General features: G+C 38.3%; 1 protein-coding gene across 1 annotated transcript in view; it reads right to left on the reverse strand.

Moving 5' to 3' along the window:
• Positions 1 to 9,086: 9,086 nt before the first annotated feature.
• ANKRD50 (ankyrin repeat domain containing 50) overlaps positions 9,087 to 23,411 on the reverse strand; it is a 35,918-nt gene continuing 21,593 nt past the window's right edge. Inside the window, exons 3-5 of the mRNA XM_026499297.4 lie at positions 19,691 to 19,920; positions 13,681 to 17,231; positions 9,087 to 12,105 (exon numbers count right to left, since the gene is read on the reverse strand). Coding sequence (XP_026355082.2) covers positions 13,684 to 17,231; positions 19,691 to 19,920 — 3,778 coding nt within the window. The 3' untranslated portion in view covers positions 9,087 to 12,105; positions 13,681 to 13,683. The remainder of the gene's footprint in view (positions 12,106 to 13,680; positions 17,232 to 19,690; positions 19,921 to 23,411) is intronic.

A 23,411-nucleotide genomic window follows, 5' to 3' on the forward strand; every position in this document is an offset into this window, starting at 1 on the left:
TCTGCGGCCATTGGGCCGTCTTGCTGCCCCCTTCCCCTGAAACAATATTTGCTGTTCTTCATCCAAGCTTAGGGGATGCCCTTACCACTCGCAGCAGACCCTACCCTTTTATTCGAATCTGTGAATTATGTCTGTCTTCTGATTTCACTGAAAGTGAGCATACAGGTTTTGTTAATGTTCATCTTGTTACTTTTGTATGAAATCCAGAAAGACGAAAGGGAAATTGCTGCCTTGCATTTCATGTTTCCCTAGTGGTAATGGCTGGCTTTATCAACACAAAGTTAAACAAATTTTATTATTTAATATATACATTTAGCTCAATAAAGTTGGACTTTTAAAACTAAATTATCTGTGAATTCTTTTGTCACCATAGCTGCCAGGGGCTTGGTTTGTGGGAAAAGTGTGATTATAAAGGGAGAGCATGAGGCAGTTTTGGGGGGATGACGGAATGGTTCTGTATCCTGATTACAGCAGTGGTTATGTAAATCCATGTGTGTGATAAAATGTCATAGAACTATTTAAAAAATGAAAAAAAATCCATGGGGAATACAAATAAGGTGTTTTTTAAAAAGATTTTATTTATTTATTTATTTTAGGGAGAGAGAGAGAGAGAGAGCATGAGCACATCCTAGTGCACAGCCAGGGGAGGGGCAGAAGGGGAGAAAGAGAGAGAATCTGAAGCAGACCCCTCACTGAGCACATAGCCTGATGCGGGGCTCAGTCTCACCACCAGGAGATCGTGACCTGAGCTGAAACCAAGAGTCAGAGGCTTAACCAACTGAGCCACCCAGGCGCCCCACAAATAAGGTTTATGAGTGTTTTTTTTAACAGTGTTTTCTCAATGTCAGTTTCCTGGTTTTAGTAAGCGTACTGTGGTTATATAATCCTACCACTGAGAGAATCCGGGTGAAGAATACACAAAAACCGTAAATCATTTTTCCAAGTAAAATAAAAAGTTTGCTTACATTTGAGCAAATTTTTGCTCTAATTCTTAGATCAATTTCTTTTTTTTTTTTTTTAAGATTTATTTATTTATTTATTTATTTATTTATCTGAGAGAGAGCATGAGTGCGGGGTGGGGTGGGGAAAGGGCAGAGGGAGAAGCAGACTCCTCAGTGAGCAGGGAGCCCCACGTCAGCTCTATCCCGTGTTCCCCACATCTTGACCTGAGCCGAAGGCAGACGTTTAACTGACTGAGCCACCTAGGCGCCCCCAATTTCTTCTTATAGAAACTTAGACCTTGCAGATATTTAGATATGCTTTGAAATAGTAGGAAACTCAGTGATACTGTTTAGTCTGTGCTCATTCAAGGTTCAGATGTGTTTCATTATGTCATGGTTGTATTTTCATACAGCATGGTTATCTTCACTTGAAAAATTGAATAAAAAATTTCTCAAAACTGGGATATATGCTACTGTTTCCTGTACTGATCTATGATGGGAAAACAGAGGCATCTCTGTTCAGTAGTGTGATAGGTTAAAGAAGAAAGTATCATCCACTCGTCTTTGAAATAATTAAACTTCTCTACGGATTCCCTTATGGGGAAGGAAGAATGTCAGAATAATCAATACAAAAAGTGGAATGTAAAATCTTAGAGGTTGACCTGGGAAACCTGGCAATGGGAAATCACTCAGCTGGGATTAAGAAGGTCCGTCACAGGATCCAGATGAAGTTTTCCGAGTCAATCTGCTAAAGGAGGAAGCTGAGCGAGTAGACCCAGGGCCACGCTTCACAAACCCGGCGGGTTTTCAGAAAATCCTGAGAAGCGGCTGATGTGGCCAGCTGGGTTTGGAAATCCCCTGATCCAAGATAAATTTTACATCAAGAATTCCTGTTTTAAGCAGGACTATAACAACATCCATTGCAGAAAGAAGTGATATTCCTGTCTAACAACCAATTGATTAAAAAAATGAGAGTTCGTAAACTAACCCATATATGCATTTTCAGACCGTACAGAAATATTCTTATTTATAATTGCTTTTTGTCCATTGGAAATTCTCGATCACCTCCAATCTTTATTCTTAAGCATTCCCTTATGAGTATATTTGACGAAACATATCTTAAATAGCAGCTTTGGTGCCATGAAGTCAAGTTTTCTTTGAGCTATTCTGAAGTACTTCGTTATCATGAAGGAATTCATTATTCAAGGTTTGAGTAGGGTCACTACAAAAAAAAAAAAGGGAGGAAATACTTCAGATAAAGCCTCTATTTGACTTTATAAGTGATAAAACATTTCTTTAATGTAAGTTTTCTTTTATATTCTCTCTAGCTTTCCATTACTTAATTTTCAAAAATGACTGACCAGTTTTTCTCTCCCTTAAAACATATTTTTTAAATTGCTTACCACCTCCCTGGGGAAACTACTTGAAGTTCTTACTCTTGTTTCAATCTATATTAGCATATACTTCAGTTAAAAAGGAAAAAAGGTTTTTCTTTAATGCCAAAGACTGTTGTTGTGGTTGTTTTTGTCCTGAAGCCACTGATATGTTTTCAAAGCAGAGCTACTCCTGTGAATATTCCTGCAAGGCGCACCACAGCAGAAACAAATACAGGCCGGATAACTAGGGACGTGGGCCACTCTTGCCCACTTCCCCCCTTAAGGTTAAGGGTGTCACTCTTGGCCCAAGTCCCACACTTGCACCGCCATCACTGCCCTGCGAGAAGGCCTGGAACCTACAGTGACTGCGTCTGGTGTCTTTTCTTCCAGGAAGTACTTGTGAGTTTGGACAGAGAAGATGCCAATATCATACAGAGTAAAGTTTGATGGGGAAAGTATTTCAAAGCATGACGGCCACAGTCTTCTCCCTTAGGAAACTATGAAAGGCCCAGACACTGCTCTGGGAACCTCGAAGAACAGCTTGTTGAGTGAAGCGTAAGCACGCTGTGGTTAAGGCAATGGCATAAAGCTGAAATCTTGGTTGAACCTCAAACAATTCTGCCTGATCTCCACGTGTTTCTGCATCTTCTTCACAAATACATTTATATAATTCTCCAACTTCCACAGAGCAGATACAGGCACAAACTAACACAAGAGCCACCCTGTTCTTGATGTCCTAAGCCTGCCTGACACACACAGCCATTGGGGTTTGAGGACACCTCCCAACACCAGCACCAGCACCACTGCCTTGTTCCGTCTGAACCTACAAAACCCAAACCTCTCAGCTACGTGTCCCAAACCTTATTTTATCCTCTAGTCCCTTTGAACTTGAATTTTAATGTTTTGTATATTGGTTTTTTCTACTTTGATTTGAATCAGACTTTCACCTGTCAATGTCTCTTTGTCCCTTTCAGCTCATCTTCTGGTGTTGTTAGTAGACAATTCCCCATGAATCCCTCATGTTTCTGCCCATCTTGTGGCATCATTTGTCTGGATACCTGTTCAAGGATGTCTGTGTAGCAAATAGCCTTGGAAATATGGTGTTTCCTTTCAATGCGGAGGGCAGATTTCTTTACTGTACAAGATAAAAACAAGGCTCTCTCTGGGGCAAAATTTGGGCAAGTCTGCTAGCAGCCCTTTTGTAAGATTGAGAGTCCTAGGCTCGTAGTTCCTTAGTTGTGCATGTGACATCTGTCCGGACCTGCTCCTGCATCATTCCCACACAGCGTGGGGACAGGGAGAACCAGTGCAAACATGAAGCCCCTGATGCCTGCTGTGCAATGAGTAAGAAAGTTCTTTGTCTCTGACCTCAAAGTCTTGTGTCTTCTGTGGTATAGCTATGAAACTGTGGCACGCTGACTTGTGAGTTTATAAGTGGGGTAGAATGTGATGTCACAATTCTTGATATGCCTCAGTTGACATAAGCACTATGGCTGGCATTTTCTAGCTGGGGTTTCCTAGCATTTATTTTCCTTTCCTAATTACATCCCGATTCCCTCTTGAGAATTTTGTATTCCCTATTGGATACGATCTCAGGAAAGTGATTTGATGTTCTGTCCTCTCCTCGCTAAGAGATGGGAGATGATGACCCAAGCTAACCTTCCTGAAACTTATGCAGAATGACAGACACAGTGAAAACAATTGGCATTCATTTATCCCAGCTCCCTAAACAAATACTTCCTGCTATTTCTGAACATCCTTGTTTTAGAATCTATAGATAACTTGAACTCTGCCTGTGTCCACACCAGTTTTTTCACATTTCCCATGAGTTTTCTCAGTTTCTAATATTCCCCAAATACATCTCCTTTGGCTTGAGTTGGTTTTTGTCTCCTTCAACCAAAGACTTCTAAAATACTCAGCCTTGGTCCAGCACCCTGCAGGGCCTCATGTGCTTTATATGTGCTGTGGATTGGGTTTTCACAGGACATGGTTAGCCTTCGCTACAGTTTGGGGATGAGAAAGAAGACAATATTAGACACATAAATTAAAAAAAAAAACACTCTAAATTTCTAGATTCTGTAGATCTTTTCTCTGGCTACAAAGCTATTTCAAAGCATTCATTTATTAATTTAACTATTATTTACTGAGCACCTCCTTTATACCAAGAACTCTAGGAATATGGCAGTGTCTCTTTTCTCATAGCTTATAATCTTATTCTATTCTATAGCCAATTTTTCTCTTTCTTTAAAAAGAGGCTGTTAAAATGTAAATGCTTTGTGGGCATAAACCTTAGTTTTCTTGTTTTTCACTTTTATTGGTGACTGCTTATTAAGTACTCAATAAATATTTACTGACTAAATAAATTGATCTCACTTCCAGTAGGAAGTTGCTGGCACTGACATGTCTCCATTATCAGTCACAAACAATTGTCCAAAACAGTGATGAAAAGCATTAGAGACCAAAGGGATGAGGGGATAAAGTTCTCTTTGTAGTTAAGTCTTAAGTTAGTATCAATACGACAAATTTTCAGTGTCGAATGGACACTAAAAGTCATTCTTTATTCAATAAGAACTTAACTAGAAAGTAAATATGATTACTATTAAAGAGAACAATAATAAATGTGAGAAATGTAAGTAATAAAATAAATGTGAATAAAAGTTAATTTACAGTTTAATGAAAGCCTTTTTTGCACAAATCAAATTTAGAACTTTAAAAGATGGGGCGCCTGGGTGGCACAGCGGTTAATCGTCTGCCTTCGGCTCAGGGCGTGATCCCGGCGTTACGGGATCGAGCCCCACATCAGGCTCCTCTGCTATGAGCCTGCTTCTTCCTCTCCCACTCCCCCTGCTTGTGTTCCCTCTCTCGCTGGCTGTCTCTCTCTGTCGAATAAATAAATAAAATCTTTAAAAAAAAAAAAAAAAAAGAACTTTAAAAGAAGGCAAAATCATAGTCTTCATTAATTAGTTTATACAATCTCATCTTGTTGTCTCTTTTGGAGCCTGTATTTTTGTTTTAAGATCGTATTTTCTTTTGTTTTCCATCCTGGTACACATTTTTAAAATTTTATTTCACCAGTTTTATTTCATTTTCAATGGGCTATTTTTTTTCCCCACATGTCCAACAATTTTCATTGCAGCTTCTAGTAAGATCTACATCAAATGAGTAATTATCAGGTTTCAAATCAAATGCCTATTAGTATGGTTACCAGAAGACCTTCTGGTGGCTTCTTAGGGAAAGGGCCAGGGAGTGATGTGTCTGTGATACAGAGCAGGGCCGACAGCCTACACTTACGCTTGTTGCATCCCTGAAAACACTGGCTTTCCCTGTTTGCTGCATAATTAAAGGACAAATGGATATGTTTTCTCATTTTAGTGATAGTTACTAAGTTCTTCCTAAAAGAATAAACTGAATTCAATTTAATTGTCTCCAGTTACAAAGAGGTCAGATCAGGTTATCAGCTAAAAAGCAATCGGTCAGCCGCATATGTTCTAATAAATGATAAATAATCGGCTTACTTGTCTGCTATATTAAGTACAAAGTAAGTGAATAGAACAGATGGGAAAGCAGTGATAAGAAAATACATACTATTTCTCACTGAATTTGATCACTCTTGGAGTTTGGGTAAGCTCAGTATATTTTAACAAGTGGACCAAAATAGCAGAATTTAAATATTTCTCCCACAGCTGTTTCTGAATGAAATGAAAGTGCCACAAAAAGGATAGTGACTGAACACTTACTGTGTACGAGACAATCCAAAAGATACAGAGATGAGTAAGACTCAGTTCCTGTCGGAAAGGACATTACAGTGGCATAAAAGGAGACAAAATGTTTAGCATAACGCAGAAGAACCATAAAAGGCAAGTATAAAATACAACAGTAATTAAAAAGCACTTCTCTCTGGCTGGGAGATGGGGACAAAGATCAATGTGAGCAGAGAAATATGGCTCAGAAGGAGCGTGGAGTGTTCTAGCAACAGCAAATATGTCTGTGGGGGTTGGAAGCAGAGGGTTTGGTGCCTGGCCAGCGGGGGTGGAGCAGGAGAGGACAGGGAGCAGCAACGGCGGGAAGGAGGGGTGAAAGATGGTCAGTGAGGGCTGTTTGTGACAGGCCTGGCCTGTGCCGTTCTCTGAGACACACCAGGAGATACCGAAGCTTTGCGGGCAGGAGGGTGCCATAATCAGAGGGATGTTCTAAAGAGATCACTGCGGCTACCTGAAGGACAGACTGCAGAAGAGACAGACTCAAGGCTGGCTGGAGCCTGTGACAAGAGAGCCACGCTGTAGGGGATGCATTTGCTATCGGTCTGCAGGGTTGGAGAAGGCCCAGCACAGAGGAGAGGCGTGCTGGTGCTGGGGGCTTCTGGGAAGCCAGGTGAGGCCCACACAAGAATGATGGCAACAGGCGGGGGGAGGGAGTCGGCAACTTGGAGGGCGGGAGCCCATGGGTGACGGCTACAACCTTGCGGGCAGCGAAGGGAGGCCAGACAACCTGCGATGTATTTCTCACCCATGATTAACAGGCGCTCCGTAAAAGACTGTGGAGCAGGCACTCCTCATCGAGAAATTCAACAAACAAACGAAAACAAAAACAAACAAAAACCACCAGTATATGCAAAGTTAAATGAACTTGTCTTTTCCTAAAGGACCTCTCAGAGATTTTAATATGATGATGCGCCTTATGAGCGGTCAAGAGAGAAGAAGACACGCAGCATTTAGGAAACCTAGTGTAACATAAAAATCTATTTTAGACCTAGCAACACATGTTGGAGACCAAGTGCAGTAATGTTACTTTGGAGTTTTAAACCTACCTGCCTGGGAGAGCGATGTGTAAAGTAGAAGCCATCTTAGTGATTCAGTTAGGGTGGGTATTTCGTTTTCTAATCAAACTATTAAGTATTTAAAACTTTAGTCACATTATATTTTAACGTAAAATATATGGCAGTGCGTCATCCCTTGGTTAATTTCTTGAGGAAGGACCAAAGCCTTTTCTGCCAAGAAGGGCTCCCTGATGGGATTTCCAGGTCCTCGTTTGTGCATAAGCCACGCCCACAGAGCACCATCTACAATATTGGATTTCAGTTTCGTTCAAGTAGAATGGAAACTAGTCACAAGAGTTAAGAGGACTGGTGTTCAGTGAGAAAGTTGATGGCTTTAGGTTTGAATATACTGAACTTCCAGAGTTTTAAGACATGCATGCAGTTTTTTAGCAGGTATTTGGAAATGCATAACTTGCCTTTCCTTATGAGAATTAATCCAAATTATAGCATTTCTTTTTTTGCACGTATACAGTGTTTATGTTTGCTACAAAAGGCTACTAATGCAGTTACTAAATCACCGTCGAATCTCATGAAAGCACATGGTTCTTTTAACCTCTACCTTCACAATAATCATTAGCTTCAGACACAGGAGGGTTACCCTTAGATTAGTGGTTATGGTGAGGGTGATGGTTAAGTAGGTATGTTCAATTTGTAAAAAATTACAGGACAGTGCCTTAAGATTGGTGTGTTTTCCTGTACATGTTTTAGTTCAGCATAACTTTACAAACAAAATGGAAGTAACACTCATTAAAACAGTACATCAATTCTTTTGGGACCTATTGTTACATCACTTTTTAACATGTAGACCAAAAAATATGGAAAAGCTTCTTCCAAACATTAGAAATATATTCTTCTACGCATATGTTTCTTGTAATTTAAATTCTGTCAGTGTGGGTAATGATTGTGTACATTTAAGAGTAGTCATCAAAGTATGCAGTAAATTTCACATGACTCCATTTTAATACTGGATAATTTTAATTTTACTGTACTAGCAAGACAAGCCAGCAGAAGCCCTATCTTGAAAGTAAAATTAGTGCATGTATTTGCTTAATGAATGAAAATTTTCCCCAAATCCAGGAATCGAAGCTTTCAGAGTATGTATCACCACTATTAGTTGGAAGGATTCCAACTACTAGGGCAAAGGAGTGAAAACCTTAGTCATTGCCAAGTTCTCACAGTGTATTTCTTTGGACCACCAGCTAGAAAACCCCATGTAAGTTTTAGTCAACCAGTCTGTTTCAAAATTCTTCTAAGTACACCACCCCTTTGTGTTTAAACATTGTTATTAAAAAGTTTGAGTCAGATTTTTATTAATCCAACACATTTATAAATGATATATGGTAATTACTGCAGAACTCTGTAACTATCATAAAATCACCTAACACAGAATACCTTACTGGCCTTTTTAGAAACCGCTCCCTGGAGTCATGTATCGTATATATTCACACACAAGCACGTACATATATACGACGTTGTGTTCTGGTCAGAGAAACGGATCATGAAGTGACTCAACTTTACCGAGTGAAGAATACACAGAAACGAATGATCATACTTGCAACAAACTCCAAACTATCGAAGGCGAGATGGCCATAACATCCTGACGGCCAAGGAGCGTGCGCGCACACGACTGCCAGGCTTACGCAATTTCAGAGTCGTGAACCTGCGTGCTGACGTCCGGCACACCTATGGTTTTCAATCACGGGAAAAAGAAAAAGAACACTAAGTCCTTACAGAAGCCTTGGGAAGACAGAGAGTCTAGATCTTTTTGTTTTTCTACCTTCCTTGGTGAAGTTTTTGTAGCTCATTTTTTTTTTTTTTTGGTAAAATGTTTCCAAATTCATTTTCTCCGTATTTATTTAAAACAAGTTACAACTTAAAACTAATAGTTGTTTTTACTGTAAACACGTCATGCATGTTCTGCTGGCTCCAGGATAAAATTAAAACAAGATATCCTCTGTAGAGCAAATATATTTATTATGCACTTTCATATACATAGGGATTTTTGCTTAATATAATACAAGGAATAAAATAAAACTTTTACAATGTGAAATTCAATGTACATTTTAGGCTATTTACATACCCCAAACCAAGGAAAAAATAAAAAGAAAGCATTTGTCTGCAACTACATTTGCTGAGAAGTGTAAATGGAGAACAGTAAGCAAAACAAACATTTGCATAGCCAAACAATATTGAGAAAAATATTTACTCCTGTTTTTAAAGTAGTGAATTATTTTTGGTAAGGATTCCAGTAGGGGTGGAGGATAAGGAAGAGAGACAAAAGATACTGGCTGTACTTTGCAGTACACAGGAGTTCCAGTCAATTTTCCTTCCAAAACCTTTTCTACATACATTCAGATTTTAAATTTTTCATTACTGTATTTTTTATCACTTCCCTTATTATCAACTCACGACTTCTAGGGAATGGGCACAGATGGAATGTTAAAAAAGTTATAAGCACATGGCATCCTAGGTGTGTAAATCACATCAGGTGATGTGATTTACACAATTTGAACATTTTAATTTTTAAAATAGCTATTTAGGCATTTTAAATTGAGGGGACTATTTTTTACTCTTCTTCATGAAGCAAAAGCCATTTTCAGTCATGCTATTAAGTCCCCCACAAAAACAAATAGGCCAAGCAGGGCATCTTCAGCACCGTTATCACCCTTACCCTAACTAAAGCCACTTCTGTCCTATTCCAAAACACAATCAATACAAAAACATCCAGAGGAATACTTACTTTTGAAAATCATATTTTTCCAACAGATCCTCTTCCTACCAACTGTTTCAAGTGTACATAATATGGATATGAAAACATTCAGCTCTTTGAAAAACATAAATCCCTTATGTAATGAGTCATATCTTTGCCCTTTGGCCACAAGGTGCATTTTTGTAAAAAACAATAAAATTAAATAAATACAAGTCCAATAATTCAAGGTTAATAGAAAAACTGGCAGCTTTCAGGGTTCTCTTTCTAAAGAAAAATACACCTAATAAGAAATTAGAGCTCCATCTTCTACAGTAATGTAAATGTACTGTATTCGAGACATGAGTAAGATTGGTTCTAATAATAGTATGTATTCATATTTATCAATAGAATCATTAACACTTTTAAGGCTACTTTGCAAGAGTCCTATTAAGTGTATTTAATAAATGTCCCATGGGGACAAAAATTCAATACTTGAAACATTCACATTCGAGTTATCAATATTGCCATGTCACTTTAATATTGATTGAACCTCTCTCCTATTTCTGATTATGACTTACTGATGACACAAAATGTGTTTTGCTGACTTTAAAAAATAAGAGAAAACAAAAGCCTTACACAAAGATTCAAGTGAAATACTTATCACAACCAAGTACACGTTTCTATTTCTGTGAAGCATCACGTGTCCTTCAAATATGAAGATGACATTACCGACCTCTGTTACTCAAGATTTTTCTCCAGTAGTAGCAGTGTTTTTGTGCTGATTCTCCAAATTCTCTTTCCTCATTCCTCTTTCTTATCATCAGCACATGGGAAAAACAGAATTTCTGGGCTTTCTAAAGTTCACAGGGCTTATTCAAAGACCAAACCCACAACCATGGCTTCTCAACAATAAATCCAAGCCGCCTCACTGGTTTAGAGGCCAGCCAGGAGGCCAAGGCTCTGGGTCCCCTGCTCATCTGAGCCAGTCACTTTTGTTTTCCCTGGTCACAGACTTCATCTTTAACCCCGCCATCCAGTTATCCTGCGAGCAACTGGCCAAAGAAGAAAATCGGAAAGAGTAGGTGGACAGAAAAGTGCAAATCCATCACTACTGTTTACCAAATATCAACAAAAAAATACACATGTGCTATGACTGACAGGTTAGTGATGTCACCTGTGAAGGACCGCACATACTACATTCATCAAAAATATTCATCGACTACCACTAAAACTGATTGAATTGATTTTGAGTGGGGGCTGTTTTGGTCATGCAGTGATTTACACGATGGAAACAATGGAGAGAGAAGCCAGCACGAAAATTTACGCTGGTAAATTATATCTTATTTAACTGGACAGAAGAGAGAAGTGTAGTCAATGAATTGTGTTCAGGGATCAAAAATCTACCCTCAGACAGGTGCATCTCCTTCTAGGTACACACGCCCTGAGGCATGGCTTTGTCCCTGAGAATTTTCATGCCTCAGGAATGATAGTCTGTCTTCTTGGAGGTGGAATGACAAGTGAGTGGAAGGTGAACTTGCATCCCAGTGAACGAAACAGAACTTTGTTCTGCCTGTAGTCTGTTTTTTCCTCTCTTTTTCTTTTTTTCATCTTTAGCCAGAGATTAGGAGGATTCTACTGGGAAATCCAAATTTAAACTACTTAAAGCAGCTCCCTAAAACACTAGAATTATTTTTAAAAAATCTGTCAACAAACCATTTTTCACCTCAATGTGGCATTATTAAATAGAAACACATTTTTAACCAATGCTGAAGGCGCACTGAACATAAAACAGTTGCAGGATTTACTTTATTGAGCAACATTTTTAAAGATACAAGAAACAAGCCATCCACTACGACAATGCAAATGTGACTGAAACAATATGCTTAAGTGTCGTTCGCCACGAAAGAGAAAAAAAAATAAATACAAAGAACACTGCCTTTTCGTATATATTTGATCATGGCACATGCACATTTATCAAATCTTAACTGAAAACTTTTCTCAGCTTTTATCAGGGAACTGCAGTAAATATCTGCATTTAAAAAACAAAAGTGCTTATTCTTGTGTAGTGAATACAAAGCACACAAAATGAAATTTTTTAAGCACAGAGGGTTACATTGAGAAGGCAGCCTTACTATTTAGGCACATTACAGTAATTAAGGTAACTGTACTGCAGATATCACATTCTTCCTTTTTTTTCAGCAAATCAACAGGCATTTTATGTTTTCATCCAGTAGCTGAAGAACCACTCCAATCACAATGTCTTCTGTTTCACAGAATAGGAAACTAATGCAAAAGTTAAAAAAAAATTAATTTCTACATTATACTTATTATATAACTACATATAGTTTTAAGACCCTATATAATTATATTTATATATATATATACTTACTATGTAAAGCATAAAGTGGACACATCTATTAAAGATTCATTATTCAACTTATAAGTCACTTTTAAAGAATCCACAAAATGTTTACCCTAATTCATACCCTAATTCATGTGTTGTACTGTTTAATATATATTTATACTTTGCCTTTACAAAAGATGTCATGAGAGTTAGAGGGTTGTACCATCAGAACAAAATATTTTTTAAATATATCACACTGCAGAATGAACTACTTGACACAAATTATGTTTAAATGGTATCTGACCAGTCATCCATTGATTCATATTGAAGGGCGTTTACTATCAGAAAGCACAGGAAGTTTGTAATTTATAATAAAATGCTTCACCTAAAATACCCCTAAAATATAGCTCCAAAGACAAAAAAGGCAAAAGGAGGAAATTTCAGTATACTAAAGAGTACAGTTTTGTTACAGGATGAAAAACGATTAAGCTAAGTGAGACAAATATACTTGCAGGATAAACTAGCAAAGATCCCTAACGAAACCTTTGGATTTATCTCTGAGAGAAATGTGCTTCTGAAAAAGTGTCTATTATATAAAATTATGTATATATTTTCTCATTAATGTCCCCTATGTAATGAGTGAAGCATTCATTGTGGTGGAAGGAAAAGTTTTTATTTAATAAACATGATTTATTTTGAGGTTTAAACATATAATTCTTACGTCGAAATATACGAGGCTCTAACTACCTTCTTGCCAATACATCCACCTTATCCTCTTTCCTCGCCTATTCTTGGTGTGTGCAAATTGTACTTGGAAGATTCTTAAGAGATCTGTCATAATAAAAATTACCTTTTGTGGATCAAATCTCTGACTTCTTCCAGGGTGAAAAGGAAGGAAATTAACAGTGACTACCTATCTACTAAAGCACTACATACACTATTTTATTCAAACCAAAATGTGACTATTACAGAAATGGTCCTCTCCCTTCCATCAAAGAGCTTTTAAGAGAGGAAATGACGGTATAGGAAGAAATTCTTAATCTGAGATCCATTAAGTAGTATTATTCATTCATTCATTTACTCATTCACTCATTCATTCATCCATTCACTTACTCAATACATTTTCACTGAGAAATGACTATAGGTCCAAACAGTATTCCAAGTATGTGGAATATGTCAGAGAACAAAACAGATAAAAATCCCTACTTTCACAGACTTTACATTTAAGTTGGGAAGAGACAAATAATAACCATAATAATAAATAAAATACATAAAGAATGCTAAATAGTAAGTTCTTTGGCTAACAAAAAGCAGGAAAGGAAAAAAGAGAGTGCTGGTGGTGGGACCATTCGACTTCACAAGGATGCTAAGGGAAGGTCTTGTTGAGAGACAGGATGGCATCTGAACAGAGATTAGCTGAGGGAATTGGCCACGCGACTATTCGGGAAAAGGGCATCCCTAGTAAAGAGAACAATACTTTTGATATTTTACTCTCTATGCTGATGAAATGTTACCTTTTATAATGGTGTTTCCTTTTTATAGTTGAAACTAGGGTCAGAACCCTCAATCTGAAGCTTCAGGGCTTGTTTAAGGCTTAATTCCGTCTCGGAGGAAGGATATCCTTCTAACACTTCCTGATGCCCCCTGTCTGGTATCGTCCGAGGGACTGACACCCTACCGAGAAAAACCTGGTTGCTCTGAAGATGGTAATTGGGATTTGTCATTATCCCATTTCTCTTCTTCTGCTCCCCACTTTGCTGATGAATAAGAAACTGCTGTTGAGATCGACCAATTTCTTGCTGAGCCGCAGGTACCATGATTTTGCACTGAGATTCCGGCGGCATCTGTTTAGGCGGTGCACTAGTCCCAGATTTGGCTGCAGGCCCTCTTTTATCAAACTGAGTCATTTCATATTCTAAAACCTTTGGCTGTGAAGAATTATTTTGTTTAGCTTTTTTCCCAGCTGCCCCAGATTTGCTGGAATTTTCTGATTTCCCCCCTTTATTTGTCTTAGTCGACTTCAAACTGGGTTTTACCTGACTCCACTCAAATTCACTACTTGGTGAATTATGGCTCTGTCCCAGGGACTGTGTCGTGGAAGATGGGGACACAATGGACTGTCGACTTCTACTGCGCGGCAACGAATGCTGCTGAATTTGTTCTGTGAATGACAGGTTATGAAAGCTGTCGATGGGCACCGTTTGAGCCGTTGCTGTAGATGAAGTCGTTCTCAAAGATGAGTTTTTTGAGCTTTTCAGGGAATTGTTTGACAAGGACGACTTCTGACGATCGACTGTAGAATCTGGAGATTCTGAAGGGGAACTGAACGCATGCGCTGGCCCGTTAGGTAAGCCGCGCAATGAAGGCTGCGTGTCCCCTCCACCGGTACTGCCAGAGCTATTCGATTTAATCGTCAAGGACTGCATTTTTGAAGACACCGACTGCAGAGGTTTCTGCTCCATTGTATGAACAGGAGATGGGGAACAGCCGTTCAAACTAGATGCACCGTATTTTTCTAATAATTTAATTATTTGAGAATGTCCGTTTTTGGCTGCAACGCGCATAGCCGTGCGCCCAAACTGGTCAGCATGGTTAGGATCGGCCCCGTGCTCCAGCAAAACCTGCACTACATCGATGTGCCCTTCCTGCGCTGCAATACAGAGGGCCGTCGCCCCCTGATTGCACGTGTGGTCAACGACGGCACCGTGCTCGATCAGAAGCTGAACCACTTTCACGTGGCCCTGCCACGCCGCAGACTGCAGGGCAGACCGCTTTTCGTTGTCTGCGGCGTTGACGTCAGCGTGGTAGGTAATCAGAACCTGCACCATTTCCAAATGGCCTTGCCAGCAGGAAACATGAAGCGCCGTCCTTCCTTCGGCATCACTCGCTTCTACATTTGCACCATTTTCTAGAAAATACTCAGCCATCGTAAGTTGGTTTTCTAAGGCCAAAATATAAAGCGTAGGCCTGCCATCAGCATCTTTGTAGTTAACGTCAGCTCCATGGCTAAAAAGTAGTTCAACAATGTCCCTGTGCCCTTCTAATGCAGCAACCCGCAGTGCATTTCTGCCATCATAACCTCTTTGATCAATGTTGGATTTATTTTCCAATAATATTTGAACACAATCATAATGACCCTCTTGCGAAGCTAATATGAAAGGTATTCGTCCATCGTTATCGATCTCATTTGTTCTAGCACCTTGTTCAATAAGTGCTTCACATATTAGTCTGTGACCTTCAAAAGCTGCCATATGCAAAGGTGTCCATCCGGCATCATCTCTGTGATTTTCGTCTAACCCTCTATCCAGCAGAGTCCGTACTACCTCAACATTTCCTTGGGCTGAAGCTATGCTGAGGACCGTCCTACCTTCACTATCGATGCTATCCACAGCTGCGCCCCAGAACAAAAGCGTGTTTACCACTGAGGCATGGCCCATAGAAGCTGCTGCTAAGAGGGGTGTGCGACCATTGTTATCTGTGTGGTCTACGTCTGCTCCCCCTTCTAGAAGCAAGTCAACCACATCGACATGTCCTTCATAGGCAGCTACCAGCAGTGGAGTCATGCCGTCTTTATCACAGTGATCTACTTCAGCACCCCGATCAATTAGAAGACTAACAACTGATGCATGTCCTTTACTTGCAGGCACACAAAGAGCAGCGACAGAGAGTGCAGTCCTGCCATCGACGTCCTCATGGTTCACTTCTGCTCCGTGGTCCAGGAGGTGTTCCACAATTTCTCTGTGGCCCATGTATGCTGCTGCTATCAGCGCAGTTCTCCCCTCATTATCCGCTTTGTTGACTTCAGCACCATGTTGTAGCAAATTCAGTACAATATCCTCATGTCCTCCCCAAGCTGCTGCTCTCAAAGCTGTTCGGCTATCAGCATCTGCACAGTCCACTTTCACACCTGCATAAAGTAGTGCAGAAACTACCTCGGTGTGGCCACCCCAAGCGGCAGATCTTAATGCTGTCCAACCATCTTGATCAGTATGATTAATATTTGCACCACACCCAATCAAACAATTAACCACCTTGGTATGTCCTTGTCTAGCAGCCAGGGTAAGTGGGGTATGTCCATGCGCGTCTTCGATCTCTAAATCTGCTCCCCTGGAGACAAGTAAATTCACTACGTCAAGGTTGCCACTGTATGCAGCATTAGCCAATAACGTTCTCCCATTTGAATCACACTGATTTACCGAAGCTCCATTATCTAATAATGTCCGAATGGAATCCTCTCTTTCCAAGGCTTGTCGGACTATGCACGATGTGCGATCATCTTCACTGTTGACGTGAGCACCAGCTTTAACCAACAGCTGTAGCACTTCTTGCTCCTTGGGTATTAAAGTAGACAGGGAATCTCTGACAGGTGTACCATTCCAAATCATCCAGAGAGCTAACTCAGCTGTCTCTAACTGTAAGTTTGAATTAATTAAATGCAATGCAAATTCTTGTGCTTCCAATGGTGTTAAATTCTTGGCTTGACAGGTATAACTCATAGCCAACATTCTGTGTCCCTCTGCTGCATTACATAAATACTTCTGAGTGCAGTGTTTCACATCCAGAAGCCACTCTGCAAAACTATAGTGAAATAGTATTTTAGTATTTCCTAGTCCATCAACAAGAAGTTTGGAGAGGACATCTAACTTACGTTGAAAGTCTTCCAAGGTCAATGACATATTTTTAGTCCATACCGCATGATATAATTCCGTTATGGTCAAAGGTCGGCAGGCTGCAAGAATCACATTCAAAATGGGCTGAACTTTTGCAAACTGTTTCCTTACAAAAAGTCTCTGACACAGCCAGAGATACAGACCATTTAGAGTTCCTGGGATGTCACGAATCTCTCTTAACATAATAAAATTTTCTACAACTCCATCTAGAACTCGTTCTAGATAAAGAAAGCATCCGCTGCTTTTAATGTGCAGTTGATTTAACATCTCTGCAGTTTCTTTTGTGAGGTGTTGTCGCAAAGCTTCTTCTTGATCTAAACGATGAAGGATGTACTGCTGAACATCCTTAACAATGTATGCCTTCCGAAGGTCATCTAAGCTTATTTTTCGAAAACCTAGAGACAAAAAGTAGATGTCATCAGTTGAAAATGATTACAGAAGTTGCCATTTATTTGAAGAGGAAGTCCTCAAAATATAATAAACTAATTAGCAAAGAAATCAATAACAAATCAATACTTATAAATTAAAACCTATGAATATATTTGTATTTTTAAGATTTATTTGAGAGTGCAGGCATGCACAGGCGTGCATGGGGGGGGCATAGGGAAAGACTCTTCAAATGGACTCCCTGCTGAACGTAGAGCCTGCCACGGAGCCTTGATCCCGTGACCCAGGAGATCATGACCTGAGCTGAAGCCAAGAGACGGCTGCTTAACCAAATGTACCACCCAAGTGCCACAATATCTATAAGCATATAAACCAGTTCTCTCTTCCTTCTGTAAAAAGGCATTAATGGCAGATAAACGATTTCATTTTCTGATCTACAAATGGAACTATTTCTTATTCTATTAGTGGCTCAGGGCTCCTCTCAACTTTAATGACGAGAGATACTAAACTCAACATTAGAAAGTCTTATATACATATCCATGAAAGCACCCTGGTAAGAGTTTCTGAACTTCCAAATGACTAAGGAGAAAAGGTTGCCAGAGATAATAAATAACACTTGCTTGTTTTTACACGCTGATCTTTTTCACGTGAAAAATTTATATATTCCCATCCACATACCTGAATGTACACACCCTTAATTATGGGACTGAATATTTATATCCATTTATGAGTATTACCTGTCACTGCCTCTAAATTACTACTAAAAATACACTTTCATAAAGAATATACACAAAATGCTTACAGTTTAAAAAATAAAGCTCTTCCAAATCTAAATGCTTAGTAATATGAATTTAGATAGACTAAATTATTAAGTTCATCATTAATGATAGTTATCTGTTCATTAAAGCAGAACTGAGAATACCTGTTAATAATATGAATACCCTGAGTTAAAGATACTGAAAATAATTGCTTTTAAAAATTGCAACTTCTAGTCATTATAAATGTAATTCTCTTATTATGAATATACACAATTTAATACATTGCTATCAAAGCACTTTAACATATTATTATAAGGCTGAAAAAAGCTCAACATTTTTAGGGGAATAAAAACATGATTTACTGAAATGTTGGACCATATCTCTGTTGAACCACTTTTGTATTCTTACTGAAAATATTTCCCAAGGTATGAAACTTCTTAGTGCTGCTGACAGAATGACAGAGTGATAGAATGTGTGCCAGTATTTATAACCTGATACTCATTGCAATTATTTATTATCCTGAAGAGTCTGTGAGGGTAGGGACTAGGAAAATATAACCTAGGAGTACAATAATAAGAAAGTCATATTCTGGCACATTGAGACACTAGTAAATTATGTAGTCGTTAATATAGTTATTAAAAAGACAATATAGTGACACTAAAAGGCTTACAAATGTTACGCTTTATTAAAAAGCAGGAAATCAAATTGATATAAGTATGACCTCAACTAGGTAGGATAACATACACAGAATTTAACACATAATGTTAAAGAGTGGTTACTTAATACGTTATCCCTGAAAGATGTTAGTTGATATTTGAGTATGTTGTCATTTAAAATATTTTCTATATGGAACACATTATTTTATAACCAGATAAAGTATGTATGAAAATCTTCAAAAATACTTGAGGATTAATTTCTTTGTGCACAAAACAGTTTCAAATGGGCTATTTTCTTCAGTCCCATAACACATACCAATTGCCATTAGCCCACAATAATACCCTCAAAGGCAGTCAAGATTCTGCTTAAGGGCCAAAGTAATTTTCATTAAATTGACTCTAATCTGAAGCCATTAATAAAAATGCTACTGGTTAGTGTACTGAATACATCAGGAAAGAGAAAATCTCTTTCCAACAATGTTAAATCCTCAGATATGAGTGGGTGAAACCTATTTAGACCCAGCAGAAATCTTAATGTTCTTTCCCTACGGTGATACACCTGCCAATTCTAATTCTGAATGCACTCATTTCAATTCAAAACCCATCTATTTCAACTTAAAACAATAGCAAAAAGCAGAAAGAATTAGGTAGGACATGGCAAGGGAAACTGAAAAAAGTCTAGGAAAAAAGTTGAAGAAATGAAAAAAATATGCTATGCTCATGGATGGAAAGAAAGTCTATTTTATATTTCAGATTTCTCCTATATTAAAAGCTTTAACCAAATTTAATACTTTTTGTTTATATTATTAATAGTTATAATTTTAAAAAGTATGTTATTAAAGTCAATCTGGAGGAATAAAAGTAAAACTATATTAATTCAGAATAATAATATTGGTGACAAAGAGGGCTGGGAAGTAAGTGTACAAAAAAAAAATATTAAGCCAATGTGGCATTTGTACAAAAATGCCAAGAATAGTTTAGAAGATAAGACAGCTAGTTTAGAAATATATCAATAACACATCAATATACATACATGGCAGTAATTACACTTACCGGTAAACATTTTGGTAACAGCCTTACTCTGTTTTCGGGCAGAACACAGAAGCAATAGCCATGGTGGGAAGAACTCATGGTGACCAGCTAAAAGCTCTGCAACAGTTCCAGATAAGCTGGTGGACGTTTGTTCACCTTCGGTAATGTTACACCCTTCATCAACAGAATCAACGAGGAGATACAGGCTTTGCTGGGGAGGCTTCATTCCCAAAAGAGGGAGCAGAACACATCTGTAAAACACATCCAATGAACACTTTGAATGTCACTGGCTACGACATTTAGTTTATCATTCAAACATTAGTCATATAGGTTATAAATATGTCTTAAGAATAAATAAAGGTTTTAGAATAAAAATATTGTGCAAGCTTCAGTTCCTTACTTTAAGAATATTAGTGCTGAACAGTTCACATTTTCAGTAACAACATTTTCCACAATAAAGTGTGTGAGTAAGAGTGCGTGTGTATTAGTAATTCAGCATAATTAAGGAGGACAGTAGGAACTTTAGGAAACCCCATTTCAATGTTCCCTTCCTGGCTTTTTTGAATCACCAATAAAAAGCTTAAATTGCTTATAACCAAGTTAAAATGTGCTGCAAAGGAAAAAAAACACCAAAAAAAAAAAAAAAACCCACAAACTTTGGGGACCACTTTAATAAAAAGAAAATATCAAGTGTCCCATATAATTTAGAAATGTTTCATTATTTCTCTTACAAAATGACTGCAGGTTATACGAGCTTGTCACACACAAATTTTATTTTAAAAGATGATACAAAGATAAATTACTATAATCTAGGTCCCATTTGGTGTATGTTCAAATTTCAATGTTAAAGAACAAATTATTGGGTTTAATTCAACAGAACAATGCACTTCCTACTCATAATTTATACTGCAATTGAATATAACTTTTTCATAACTGAAACAACGCTCATTCATTTTCAACAAATATTTACTTAAGCATGTCATGTGCCGAATAAGGCACTGAAAGGGACATAATCCATTTAGTTATGAATACCAAAAATTTACAGATAATCCTTTCTACAACTCTCTTCTTAAACTTTCAATCCCATAGCAACCAAGATCTAATTTGTCGCTATGTCCTACCAATATTTCTTTATAAAAATCTCCCAAACCCACCTCAGTCTGTACCATCATCAGCCTACTCCACACTTCATCTCTCTCACCTGGACCACCATCACCACCTGTGTGTTCTGTATGCTCATGTCTCCAACCGCTTCCCCAGAGCGCCGACCGCAGCCAGAGCAACCTGTTTACAATACTACTCCAGCCACGCTAGCCTTCTTTCGATGACTTTATTAGATACAATTACACAAGGACCTTTTCATTTTTTTTAAAGATTTTATTTATTTGTCAGAGAGAGAGAGAGCACGCATGCACGCACAAGCAGGGGGAATGGCAGGCAGTGGGAAAAGCAGGCTCCCCGCCGAGCAAGGAGCCTGATGATGGACTCAATCCCAGGCCCCTGGGATCATGCCCTGAGCCAAAGGCAGGCACTTAACCGACAGCCACCCAGGCATCCCACACAAGGATCTTTTCATTTGCAGTTTTCCCTGCCCAAAATGTGCTTCTTTTCTCTCTCCATGCAATTAACTCCTCCTTAATCTTCAATTGTAAGCCTGAGAGTCACTTTTCCAAGATTGAATGCATATGCTTTCATAGTATTAAATATTTCTTTCATAACACTATCAAATTTGCAATGTTAGACTTACTAATTTAATGTCATTCTTATTTCTTCCTTTACACTGTAAGCATCAAGAAAACAGGGACCATGCCAGTTTTGCTCATGAGTATACCCCAAGGCTTAGCATAGTGCTGTGCCCGAACAAATCCTAAATAAAGACTTGACATTGCTGTAGTCTAGAATGGAAGATAAGTAACTTGAGTGCAGTGTGCCCAGTGCTATGACAGAAAGCAGTAACATGCCCAGTGTGATTCATAAATGACCAACTCAAGGGAAGTAGAGAGGAAAGGCAGAGGAGGTCAGAGAAATATTCAGATATTAGGTGCTCAGATGAATTTAGTTTTGAAGAACCAATTATAATTCTTCAGGAATTGTAATAAATTTACAATAAATTTTACAATGAATTATAATTAAGAGGAAGCAGGGCAATCCTAACAGAAGGAATATGCTAAATTTGAGAAAATTTACTGTACCGTATCTTATGTATATATTTCCTCTCTTAGGAGAAGAAGGTTGATAACAGGTACTATAGTAATATGTATGCCATAGTATATAACCTACTATAGTAATGTACTATAACCTCTGCCACTTGAGAAATAATACACGGTGCTATGGGAGTACACAGAGGGCCAACCTAACTTGCTGTTGATAGGGGTAGGGTGGGGGAGAGCTCAGGGAAGCCAAAAAAAAAAAGCTTAGTCTGGAGAAAGAGCTAGGGTAAGGACAACGCACGGGACCAAAAAAAAAATCTAGTTGCGGCAACCTCACTTGCAAAGTCTTAAAGAACAGAAAGACCACTGAACAAAGTATGAAAGAAAAGTTAGGGAAATGCGTAAATACTGGGTTTTCTAAATTTTATTATGAAATTTGGACTATGACCTAAGGGTACTAAGGAGCTACTGAAGTTTTCAAGCAGGAAATTGGTATGTTTATATTTGTGTTTATAAAAATAACTGGTTATATTTGAAGGAAAGCCTGAAGCAAGGTAAGTCTACAAGGGAAGAATGAGATGGGAGGCGACTGCTTATTTAAAAGAAAAAAAAAAAAGAGGGGGCACCTCTGCTAACTTCAAGTCAGTGTTTTACATGCTTGAAGTACTTTACATATCCGTTAACTCATCTGATTCTCACATAAACTCTTTAAGATGGGTACTATTATAATACCCATTTCCAGATGAGGAAATCAAAGCACACGAGGGTAAGTCATTTGTCCAAAGTTAAAGGAAGGTTTCAAGTCTAAGGTCTGACTCCAGAACCTACACAAGGATGGACCATTCATACTGTTGCCTGGGACTTTCCAAGTTTTAAGCACTGATTTGAGAAACTAGCTGCACCTCCTCCCCAGCCCCAACTCCTGGGCAAACGACATGGTTGGTCACCTTAGTTTATACCCTCAACCACTAGGGTCTACTAATTATAATTATATTATAGCAAATATTATAAGAATTTGAGGGAAATCTGGTGGGTGAAATTGATAGGATTTGATGATTATTTCATTGCATTTGCTTACTCGTTGTTTGCTCTTCTTTTCCTAGTTTCTTACGATAGAAACTTAAATAAGTTTCACACTCTTCTTCTAATATAATCCTTTAATATTATGAATTCCTTTCTTAAGTATTTTCAATATCTTGTAGTTTAAATAATTACCCTTTGATTCCTTCTTTGAATTACAGGTTATTTAGAAGTGAGCTGTACAGTTTTCAAGTATCTGGGGATTTCCCAGGTTTTTTATGTTAATGTCAATTAGGTCAATCTGGTGATAATATTGTTCAATTCTTCTTACTGATCTGCTGTTTATTTGCTCTATCAATTACTGAAACGGAAGTGTTAAAATATCAGAATGTATGTGGTGGATTTGTCCATGTCTTCTTGAAATTGTATAAATTTTTGATATTTTGAAGCTGTGTTATTAGTTAGAAACAATTATGATTGTTATATCCTTGAGGAATTCATCCCTTTATCATTATGAAATGATCCTCTCTGATCCCTGGTAATATTCTTCTCTTCAAAATTTACATCACCTG

This window comes from Ursus arctos, unplaced genomic scaffold, assembly GCF_023065955.2.
Source record: "Ursus arctos isolate Adak ecotype North America unplaced genomic scaffold, UrsArc2.0 scaffold_11, whole genome shotgun sequence".
NCBI lineage: Eukaryota > Metazoa > Chordata > Mammalia > Carnivora > Ursidae > Ursus > Ursus arctos.